Genomic DNA, 12,268 nt, shown 5'->3' with positions numbered 1-12,268 from the left:
AACAACTTGGATCCAGAGTATATAAACAACTATTCAAACTCGACAACAAGGAAACAACTGACCCAATTAAAACAAAAAAAGCAAAAATTCTGATCAGTCACTTTACCAAAGAAAATATATGAACTGCAAATAAACATATGAAAAGATGCTTAGCGTCACCAGGCACCAAGGAACTCAAAACCCAGTGAGAAACTACTTCACATCCACCAGACAGCTATAATCAACAAGACAGGAAGTGTGGGCGAGGATGGGGAAAAACTGGAACCCTCGTACACGGCTAGTGGGAATGGAAAACTGTGCAGCCGCTGTGGAAAACAGTTTGGCAGTTACTCAAAAAGTTAAACACGGGATTACCAAAAGACATTCCTACGTACATGCTCAAGAGAAATGAAAACATATACCCACAAAAAAACTTGTACGTGAAACAGCTAATAGGTGGAAAGAAGGCACATGCCCATCGACTGATGAATGGATAAAGGCAATGTGGTCCATCCACACCCTGGAACATTACTCAGCCATGAAAAGGAGCAAAGCACTGACACATGCTACACTGTGGATGGACCTTGAACACATGATGCTCACTGAGAGAACCAGACACAATGGGACACACAGTGTGTGATTCCATTGATGTCAAATGTCCAGAACAGGCAAATCCACAGACAGAAAGTAGATTAGTGGCTGTCAGGGGCTGGGGGAGGCGGGAATGGGGAGTGACTGCTAATGGGGAGAGGGCTTCTTTTTGGGGTGATGAAAAAGTTCTAGAATTAGTGCTGACGGTTGCACAACTGTGAATATACTAAAAACCAATGAAATGCACACTTTAAATGGATGAATTATATGGCGTGTGAATTATATCTCAATAAAGCTATTTTTTTAAAAACAGAGAGACCACTATACACCCGCTAGAAAGGCAAAAGGAAACAGTCTGACCCTACCACGTGCTGGCGAGAACGCAGAGTGCCGGGAACCCCCATTCTCACCCAGCGAAGGTGCAAAGGGGGACGGCCACTTTCCAAAACTGTTGTGCAACTTCTCATAAAGTGAAACATCCTTGTTCTCTGCAACCCACAATCCCACTCCTGGGTATTCACCCAAGTGAAGAGGAAACTCACATTCACATGAAAACCTGTGTGCAAACGTTTAGGGCACCTTTGTTCATGGCCACCACCAAGTGGACAACACCGGCCGTCCTCCAGCAGGGAATGGGTAAACAAATGTAGGGCAGCCATGTGATAAAAGCACGAACTGGGCACTCTCATAACAACACGGGTGAATCTTAAGTGCGTCTTGCAAAGTGAAATAAACAAGACACAAAGGACTATACGCTGTATGAGTGTTTTTATACGACATTCTGGAACAGGCAAAACTACAGGGATGGAAAGCAGACAAGTGGTCGCGAGGGGCCGACTTGAAAGGGACGGTGTGGGGGAGGGGGAGCGGGAGCCGTTCTGTGTGGTACTGTCGTGGGAGACGCAGGACTCTGCGGGTCAAAACCCAGAGTCAATTTCACTGAATACAAGCTAAAATCATCGTCATAATCACAACCAGATGGGCAGGGGAGAGGAGCCAACGGGACGCAGACCGTGACTAATGAATGTGACCGTGTTACAGATGTATGACATAACCACCCTGACAAAGGTGGAGGGAAAGCTGGCATAAATACCTTTGGAAAGCAGAGTTTTCAGTAACTGGATACTGGAGAGCCAAAGACAAAAAGAAGTACAGGCCCTGTACTCGAGCTGGTCAACTTACTTCTCACAGGAGTACTGGTTAGCAATCGTGAAACTACTCTCCAGGTATACTTGAGCTAAACAAATAAGCAAATACACTGTAGATAAACGAGCCAGGCTTCTCTCTCCAGAGACAGAAGTTAAACTAAGCAACGGAGGGAGGCCAGAAGGAACTTGGTGCTGCTGGACTGCAGTCAGGGACTTCAGCGTGACGTGACGTTTATTTTAATCTATACACAGACGGAAACACAGAGAGATAAACAGAGCTGGGGCAGTTAGTATTCACATACACATTGGCCAGCTCTGTCACTGAGGGCCCTAAACGCAGTGACACCCCAGGGCAACGAGCACACTCAGCTTCCAGATCGTGGCTTTTAAATACCATTCTCCCAGAAAAGGGACCAGGGCTCCTTGGACAAATGGCTGATTCTAGGGCTGCAGCAGGGAAACACCAAGATGAGCCTGGAGCCCCTTGTGGTGCCAGAAAGTGAAGAAGCACCGAAAAAACCATGGGGACACGATGAAAAGGCACAGGGGCCAACGGGCCAGCCCAAGAGAGTCCCCACTGGCCAGAGCGAGAACAATGTGAACAACAAAACAAATAACAACAGGACTGGATTATAACCCACAGAAAAAACAAACAGCCAAGAACCCATACTGATATAAATAAATGACTGAACAAATACATAAATGGGGGAGAAGGAACAACTCTTCTTTAGAGAAAAATTCTAGTTAATAAATGTAGAAGGAACAAATGAACTAGACACCACCACAGAACACCACTAATGGAGGCTGAAACTAGTCCACGAAACGTGACAAGGAAACAGGTGCTCTGCACAGTTTCACGGTATCTACCCTGAACAGGTATTAGTTGCTGCAGTGGTTTTAACTATGCCCACCAGGATGGGGAGCTTCATTTGTCTCCCCGAGCGTGGGCTCGCTTCTGAGCACAGAAGGGGACAGAGAGTGGAGAAACCAGGCAGACGGCACCTTAACCAGGAGGTCAGGGTTAACTGACCAGGTCTGCCCCGGGGCCGGCCCGGTGTCTTAGTGGTTAAGTTCGTGCACTCTGCTTTGGGGCCCAGGGTTCGCAGGTTCGGATCCCGGGTGCAGACCAACACACCGCTCATCAAGCCATGCTGTGACAGGCGTCCCATATATAAATGGAGGAAGATGGGCACAGATGTTAGCTCAGGGCCAGTCTTCCTCAGCATAAAGAGGAGGATTGGCAACAGATGTTAGCTCAGGGCTCATCTTCCTCTCACACACACACACACACAAAATATCAGGTCTGCCCTAATATGATTGGGGTGGGGGGGTGGCTCTTCACCTCTGTGGTCTCCTTCCCAAAATCTACAGGCCCATCTAATCATGAGAAAACACCAGACAAACCCACACGCAGGGGCATCCTTCAAAATGCCTGGCTAGAACGTTTCAAAAAACGTCGAGGTCAAGAAAGCCAAGAAAAGCGGAGAAATTGTCACAGTTTGAAGGAGGCAAAAAAGGTGTGTCAGCTAAATGCAACGGAGAACGCTGGAGCGGATTCTGGGACAGAGAAAGGACATTAGTATAAAACAAGGAAATCCAAATAAAGTCTGCAATGGTAAGGGCTGTACCAACGCTAATTTCTTCGTCTGATCGTGTACTGTGGTCACGTAAGATGTTGACACTGGGGGAAGCCGGGTGTGGCGTATATGGGAACTCCCTGTACCATCTCTGCTGCTCTTCTGCGTGTCTAAAATTACTTCAAAACTAAAAGTTAAAAAAAATCACCACTCTGAGGCAGTCCATACTCTCCATACCCGGTTGAGTTACTAGATCTTTACGGGTGTCTGGAGCAACTTGGGTTTCTGAACCTGCTTCTTTCTTTGACTGTGAGTATTACGGAACCTAAATACAGATCAAGTCTTTCTGATAAAAAGTAGTTTCCAAATTGAGATGTGCAGTAACTGTAATACACAAAGTTCAAAGACTTAGTGTGAAAAAGAATGTAAAATATCTCAGTAGTTTTTAAATATGGATTACATGTTGAAATGAGAATACTTTGGATATAGTGAGTTGAATTTCACCTGTTTCTTTTGACCTTTTTTAATGTGGTTACTAAAAAATTTTAAATCACACATGTGGCTTGCATATTTCTACTGGACAGCCAGGGTGCAAGATATAATTCACTCGTTGGAAAATGAAGGGCTCCAAATACCTCTGGCCACTTCCAGGACAACCAGCAGATAAAGGGAGCATTTCAGCAAGACTCCAATCACTTGATGGGACCTAGGTCACCTGGGAACCAATTTACTCGTCCTGGATGCGCTGCCTCGTCCTGGGGTAGCAGCAGCATGCTCTCCCAGGCCACAACCAACACCCCAGTCCACTCTGCAAAGGAACAATTCAGCCACAGCTTGCAGAAGCTTCTGGGTTGACATGTGACTGGAGGAAGACCATCTGGATCCCCATTGATGAGCTGGAGCTCCTAACTCAAGGAGTTCATGTCACCCATTCATTCCACCCAGCAATGTGCTCTACTGTCAGCATTTAAAAACAGGCACCTATCCAGAACGCATAAAGAACACTTACAACTCGACAACAAAAAGACAAACTACCCAATTCAAAAAACGGGCTAAGGACTCGAATGGACGTGTCGTCAGAGAAGGTATACAGATGGCCAACAAGCACTGAGAAGATGCTCAGCATCATTAGTCACTAGGGAAATGCAAATCAAAACCACAAGGAGATACCACTTCACACCCACTAGGATGGCTATAAATTTTTAAATTAATAAACAAAAAAAGGAAGTAAGTGTTGGCAAGAATGTGAAGGAACTGGAACCCTCACATGCTACTGGTAGGAAGGTAAAATGGTTCACCTGATGTAGAAAACAGTTCGGCAGTCCCTCAAAAAGTTAAACATAGAATTACCATATGACACAGCAATTCCACTCATAGGTATATACCCCAACGAATTGAAAACGAATACTCAAACAAGTATATGTATACACATGTTCGTAGCAGCACTATATTATAGCAGCACACAAGTCACAATAGCTAAAATGTAGAAACAGTCCAAATGTCCATCAATGGATAAATGGACACACTGTTGTATATCCATACAGTGGAATATTATTCAGCCAAGAAAAGGAATGAAGTTCTGATACATGCTACAATGTGGATGAACTCATAAACATTACACCAAGTGAAAGAAGCCAGACACAAAAAGTCACGTGGGAACTGCTTAATGGGTACAAGGTTTCCTTTTGGAGGAAGAAAATGTTCTGGAACTAGACAGAGGTGGTCATTTGTACTCACACCCATTATTATGGATACTATCAAAAAAAGAAAACAACAAGTGTTGACAAGGATGCAGAGAAATTGGAAGCCTTGTGCACTGTTGCTTGGGAATGTAAAACAGTGCAGCTGCTGTGGAAGACAGTATGGCGGTTCCTCAAAAAATTAAAAATAGATTTTCCCTCTGATCCAGCAATTCCACTTCTGGGTCTATACTCAAAAGAACTGAAAGCAGGGTCTCAAAGAGATATTTGTATACTCATGTTCACAGCAGCATTATTCACAGTAGCTGAAACATGGAAACAACCCAAGTGTCCATAGACGAATGGATGGAAAAAATGTGGTCCATCCCCTTAATAATAAGGGGAATATTATTCAGCCCTAAAAAGGAAGGAAGCACTGACACACGCTACAACTCGGATGAACCTTGAAAACACCACACTGAGTGAAAGCAGCCGGACACATGTATGATTCCTTTCATACGAAATGTCTAGACTAGGCAAATCCATAGAACAGAAAGCAGATTAGAGGTTGCCAGAAGATGGGGGTGAGGGGATGGGGAGATGAAAATTTTGCGACTAGAGAGGTGGTGCTTGCACAATACTGTGAATGCACTAAATGCCATTGAATTGTGTGCTTTGAAACGGTTAACTCTATGTTATGTGAATTTCATCCCAATAAAAAAAATTTGTTTTCACAATTGTGGTCTCATAGAAAGATATCTGGTCTTTGTCCCCAGTTCCTGACACAGATCTGCTAAAACCCTTGGAATTTCCTGAGTGATATGAGCATCTTTTGTTATAACGGGGCGACTCCTGGTGGGCCCCTAGACAGCCTCAGGATGTGGCTGGTCCCCAGAAAGACAGTCTTGATTAGAAGCTTGGAACTTTCTTCCTCACCTCCTGCCCTCCAGGGAGGGGAGAGGGCCAGAGATTAATCCCCAGTGGCCAATGATTTAATCAATCATGTCTGCATAATGAACCCTCCATGAAACCCCTAACCCACAGGGTTGGGAGAGCTTCAGGGTAGGTGGACAGGGGGGTGCTGGGAGGGTGGTGCGTGGATGGGAAGGGCGTGGAAGCTCCGCACCCCTGCCCCACCCCCCGCCCTGTGCGTCTCTTCCATCCGGCTGTTCGTGAATTGCATCCCATATAACAAACCGGTAACAGTAAGCAAATGGTGATCAGTTTTGCGAGCTGTTCCAGCAAATGACAGAACCTGAGGAGGGGGTCGTGGGAAGCCCTGATCTACAGCTGGTCGGTCAGAAGTACGGGAGGCCTGGACTTGTGACTGGCATCGGAAGTGGGGACAGTCCTGCAGGGCTGAGCCCTGAACCTGTGGGGTCTGTGCTGGTTCTGAGTATAGTGTCAGAAATGGACGGGACTGCTGGACACCCCGCCTGTATCTGGAGAGTCAGAGCTGGAGAAGCAGCGCCAGAACAGACACTGTGCATTTGGTGTCAGAAATGGTGTGAGTAAAAACAGCTCACAACACACATATCTTACATTTGTGATCAGACAAAGCCTCCTGCCATTTTCTTTTCCTTGGGGGAAAGGAGCGATTTATCTCTAAAAGAGCATCCTACCGACAGGTCAAACAGCCTGTGGCCTCAGATAAGTTCCAGTGCCAAACACCACGTCAAACAGAACTCCTGCATTCCACAGACGATGCCATGCTCAAGTCAAGTGTGGCTGAAAACACCTCACATGGGCACAAGGAGACATCCCAGGCCTGAGGATGAGCCTTTTCTGCTCCGGGTCCAGATCCGCCCCTCACCAGAGAAGCCAAACGTCACCTTTCTCCACCTCTGGATCCTCCACCTCCTCAGAGCCTGGAAGCCTCAGGAGGGGCTGCCTTCCCATTCAGCTTGTTTACCCAGATGAACAGGGAAGAGGCCCATCACTTCACAGTAACAGTAACACACCGATGAAGAGCTGGATATGCGCTGGGGACTGGGCCCCGGGCCTCACCGTCCGTCTCTCCCTGAACCTTCCTAACAGCCCTGAGCAGCAGACACAATTAGGAACCCCACCTCACAGCTAGGAAACGGAGGCCCCGAGAAGCAACCTGTCCACAGTCACGTCCCCTTGCTCACTGTCTCCAAGACCAACTTGCCTTCCCTACCAAACGCACCCTTGCCCACATCAGGGTGGAAAATCATCAGCAGATCATTCATGATGACCCTGTTTCAAACACGATTCCAAACCCGTAGAAGCTGCTTTTGCAATGCACTTTTTTTTGTATTCACTTTTCCACAACTGTCTGATCTTTACAAAACTCCTTAAGCAGGGACTCTCATTTAGACAACAGTTGCACAACACAATACATAAAATAATACTGCCCCAGTCACCCAGATGTATGGAAATACCAGAACTTACGAACAGCTATCATTCTAAGTCACGCGTCTCCGTTATTTAGGCAAGAGGTGTGCATCTATGACCACATGCACTGCTGGTTCAAATCCTAGCTCTGCCCATCACCGAGCAGGCTTGACCACGTGACTGGGTACCCAAGAGCTCCTTCATCCACAGACTGGGGGATCACCTTCCCCTGGGGCTTGTCGGAGACCAAATAAGTACCCACTCAGCAGAGCACCTGCACAGCGTGCCGCCCCACGGGACCTGTGAATGGATTCAAATCCCAGGCCCTTCCCCTGCTGGGCCTCGCCTCCCAAGTGCTCTCAGTGCTGGGTCGCCCTCTACAGCTCGGAGGGCAAAACCGCCACCAGGAATAGAGGATTCCAGTAAACAGGATGCAGAGCACAGGAAAGCACCAGCATTTGTCCTGAGCGAGAGAACATACTGCGACTCTGAGAACGGGCTCACAGCGGCCCTGGGGCCCGTCAGCGCCCCCATCAAATACCAACACACGCGGCCACTGAGTGCTCTCTGCAGGTGGACTCACACAGTCTCCCCAACCACCCAGGGCTACTATCAGCATCCAGGTCCAGAGGCTCCCCACACCTGCCCCGGGACTCGCCCACCACTGGTCCCCCTGCCTCCACAGTCCAGGTCCCCCTTCTCCACACTCCCGGAGCAGCAGGAGGACTCCCTGGCCTGGCTGCCCCAAGCAGGACATCGGAGACCACCCCGCCGCCTGCTGCTTCCGTCTCCCCGACATTTCCCCCAGGCCCCTGCTGAAGAGCCATGGGGCCTCTGCCCACGCAGGCTGCTCTTCTCCCAGCGGTGGCCGGTCCCCAGGACTCTCAGGCCTCCAGGACACAAAAGCCTCGGGATCGCCCAGGCTTCAGTGAACTGGGCCCGGGAGGCCGCAGAGCCAAATCTCGCTGAGTTGCACCCGCTAAAGGGTCACCCGGCTCCCAGCAGGGCAGCACACCTGAGCCCCATTCCCAGAGGCCCTTGAGGCCGGGCGGTTTGCGGAATAATTGAGCATAAATAAGGGACTGTTAAGTGAGCGGTGGCATCCGAGGGCCTCCCGGGGAGGTCTCTTCCCTGAAGGATGGCAGAGCTGGGCCTGCAGCCAGCCTTGCTGCACTGGTGGAAAGCAGCCAGCCTCGGCCAAGCCACCTCTGAGCCAGGAAAGGTCACCCTGGCCTCTTGGTGACACCATGAGGAGGAGCAGACGCAGGCTGCCAGGAAGCGAATTTTTTAATTTTAATTATTGGGCTTCGGAAAAAAAAAAAAAAGCCATGGTCTGAATGTGTCTCCCCAAAGTTCACATTTTGACTCCCACCCCCCAGTGCGATGGTGTTAGGAGGTGAGGCCTTGGGGTGATTAGGTCATGAGAGCAGAGCCCTCAGGAAGGGATCAGTGCTTTCATAAAGAGAGACCCCACAGATCCCCCGACACTTCCACCACGTGAGGACACAGCAAGAAGTCTGTGACCCGCAAGAGGGCCCTCACCCAACCACGCTGGCACCCTGATCTCAGACTTCCAGCCTCCAGAACTGGGAGCAATGAACGTCTGTTGTTTATAAGCCGCCCTGTCTGTGGAATTTTGTTATAGCAGCCCGAACGGACTAAGATGATATGTGTATTCTCTTCATTGTAAATGTTTAGAAAATACACATGGAGGAAAACACAACAAAAACTCCCTGTGATCCTACCACCCAGATTACCCTTGCTAACATTTTTGATGTACACAATTCCTTTTCTCCATCAATAACACACAGATAATGTACAGATAACTTGCTATTTTCATTTGACAACATTAAAAACGCTTCCCCAGGGCCGGCGCCGTGGCTTAGCGGTTAAGTGCGCGCGCTCCATTACTGGTGGCCCGGGTTCGGATCTCGGGCGCGCACGGACACACGGCTTCTCCGGCCATGCTGAGGCCGCGTCCCACATACAGCAACTAGAAGGATGTGCAACTATGACATACAACTATCTACTGGGGCTTTGAGGGGGGGCGGACAAAACACTTCCCCGACTCCCAGGTTATCAAAGATTCTGTTCAGAAATGCACCGTAAATGTATCTAACCAATCGCATGCTGTCGGACATTTAGGTAATTTCCAGGTCTTTGCCACTACCCAGGCCCGGTGACTAACCCTCTGGGACCATCCACGGAACCTGGCCCTGTCCTGGCATGTCACTGCTGACTCAGGGACCATGTACATTTTCAGGCGACTGAACGGGACTGGGCCCGGTCGATCCCTGGAAGCACTCCCGTCTGCGGTCACAGGGTGCCTGTGTCCCCAGCCCCGCCTTCCAGGGGAGAGACGGACGCAGCTCTTCGCCCACCGAGCTCTAACTTGGGTGCCCCTGCTGGCGCGACGCCAACATCCCGTCACCTGCGCACACGGCTCTACTTCCCCTTCTGTGAGCTGTGCGTCCTTCTCACCGCTGCACCAGGATCCTACCTTGTTTTTGAAGTACACCTCGATGGGCATGATGAAGCCAGCGTAACCCGACTCCTCCACTTTGTAGGGGGGCTCCTTGCACACTAAAAAGAAAGGGAAAACGCATCTGTCAGCTTCCTGCCGCCGCACAGGCCCAGCCACCAGCAGTCAGCTCGCCGCCCTCTCTGCCTCCCCCCTCGGGCTCAGCTGGCCCCGCAGCAGTGAGGCTTTTCAGGAGGTGAGCTCCCCCTGGGAGCGCCAAATCCCACGTTGAAGGGGTCACAGGGAACCAAAGGAGCAGAGCAGGAGAAATGTGAGCCGGTCCTGCCACGGGAGGAGAGCAGGAAGGGGCGTGAGACTAGCTAAGGAGAGCAACTGCTGCCAGCCACAGGCCGCGCAAGTTCAACCGACTAGGGGCAAGTGAGCGTGACCTGGGAGAAGTGAGGGCCAGCGGGGCCCGGTCTCCTGGGCAGCGCAGGGCCCTCCACAGCCCCTCCTTCCATCGCTCACTCAGACACAGCGCCTGAGGCCGGGAGACGGAGGTGGCCCCGTCTCAGCTGGCACTCTCTCCGGGTTCCATTTTAGCACCTAACACAGGTGTTCCCCAGTGACGCGAATAGACTCATTAACCCCCGAGATTTAAAAAACAACAAAAAAGGATTGAAACTAAGGAGAACAGCAAAGTACAGGTAAAAGCTCTCCCGCAGTCTCACCCTCCAGAAGGAACTGTCAATGCTTTGACACGTGTGCTGTCATTGTGCAAGTAACATGAGATATTGTTCTCCCGCTTTTAAGAAAAAAGTCAGAACAGTACACATCGAATCCCCCTTGTCCTCCACCCCTCCCTCTCCAGAGGCAACCACTGTCGGGAGACAGGAAAAACGTCCTGCCATTGTTAATAACCTTTATGCACACGTCTGTACCACAGAGTAAACCTTAAGCAGGCCAGAAATTGTGGGAAAACAGTGCACAGAACATAATGAAACATGACTTTTTTAAATTAAAACACTGTAAGAGTTTTCTTTAAAAGAAATCTTTTCAGATCTCAACTATCTCGTCAAGTATCATATATCTCAAATATCTCATGGACCTCATTTATGTTTCATATGTCATGCAACCTCATATATCATCCAAACAAATCTGGCAAGCAGGGGGAGTTTGGAATAACTAGGGACCCTCAGGGCTGGACAGCCTTGCAAGGGACCCTAGTCCTTGAACCGCAGGGGAGCAGGGGAGTGACCCGTAGCCCAGGCTTCCGGAGCCCCGCTGAAGCCCCGCCTTCCCTCCCAGCCCTCCCGCGCACGGGGCCCAGCTCCCCGGCTCCCCACGGTAGTTCCCTCTCTGTGCTCAAGGCTCTAGCCCCCAGCCCCCGCCAGAGGAAAAGTTGCCAGAGGGCAGGACCGTGCACACAACTGGGGGGCGAGGCTTGCTCAACTGGACTCACCTCCCCACTAGGGCGGCGGGGGCACTCCTAAAATGGCCCCGGGACCCGCACAGCCTCCTGGAGGCCAGCAGTGGCCCCGGCTGCCTCTGTTGGACACCCTCAACACTGTCACCTGACATCAGGGTCTGCACACAAATCATTACCGCTATCAAGCACGGCAGTGACCGCGTTCCTTCCTTCCTTCATTCATGCCACCATCACAGCATCAGGTCCGGGGATGGGACAGAGGCCACGAGGATGCCTCTGGTCCCTCGCAGCTTACTCTCAGGGGTGGCGTCACCCTCAGTCTGACGGTCAGCCCGCCTGGAGTAAGGAGCAGCCCTCCTACAGGGCAACGGGCTGAGTCAACAGGCGGCTGACCCAGGTAGCCTGGGGACGCTATCATGGGTGACCTCAGCCCCAAATCTCTATCCCAGCCAGTCTCCTGCTCCTAGGACAACCTCCCACAGGCTGGATGGGAACCTCAGATGCAGCCCATCCCAAACCACCTCCTCATCCCCTCTTAAATCTGCACCTCCCCAGCGTCCTGCAGCTCGGGACCCAGACTCTCCACCTCCCACAGCTCACCTGTCACCAAGCACTATCAGATCCATCTCTACGACACTCTGAACATACCCCACTGCCCCGGCACCCCGTGTCTCTGCTCCAGGCCATACACCCCGCCTCTCACGTGGGTTACTGCCCGGCACCTCACTGGCCGTCCTGCCTCAGGCTCGCTCCTGAGCACTTGTGCACAGGCAGCCAGGATGATCATTCCAAATCACAAATCTGTGTCCCCTGATGGCTACACACTACCCTCAGGATCGACTAAGAGCCCCTTGAGGGTGTGTGCAGGGCGTTTCATCACCTCCAGCCTCATCTCTTGCCAGCCCGGCCACGAGTCCTAAGATCCAGCCCCACTGAACCTCTCAGATCACGGATCACTCCCTCTAGGACCCTCACTGAGCAGCCGCCCCATTTCCAGGTCATGCGTCCCCCTACAGTGTCCTGTGTCGCTCACCGACAGGCCTCTG

At 50.7% G+C, this 12,268-nt stretch overlaps 1 protein-coding gene across 2 annotated transcripts in view; it reads right to left on the bottom strand.

Moving 5' to 3' along the window:
* The window catches only part of MLLT1 (MLLT1 super elongation complex subunit), a 59,281-nt gene that overhangs the window by 31,550 nt on the left and 15,463 nt on the right, over nt 1–12,268 (bottom strand). For both annotated transcript variants that reach the window (XM_087425643.1, XM_087425642.1), the window contains exon 3: nt 9,833–9,915. In XM_087425643.1, the coding sequence (XP_087281769.1) occupies nt 9,833–9,915 (83 nt within the window). The remainder of the gene's footprint in view (nt 1–9,832; nt 9,916–12,268) is intronic.

This window comes from Ceratotherium simum, chromosome 39, assembly GCF_057802395.1.
Source record: "Ceratotherium simum simum isolate JZ-2026a chromosome 39, ASM5780239v1, whole genome shotgun sequence".
Lineage (NCBI taxonomy): Eukaryota > Metazoa > Chordata > Mammalia > Perissodactyla > Rhinocerotidae > Ceratotherium > Ceratotherium simum.
Note: the sequence above shows the minus strand (reverse complement) of the source record. Positions and strands in the feature narration are given on the sequence as shown.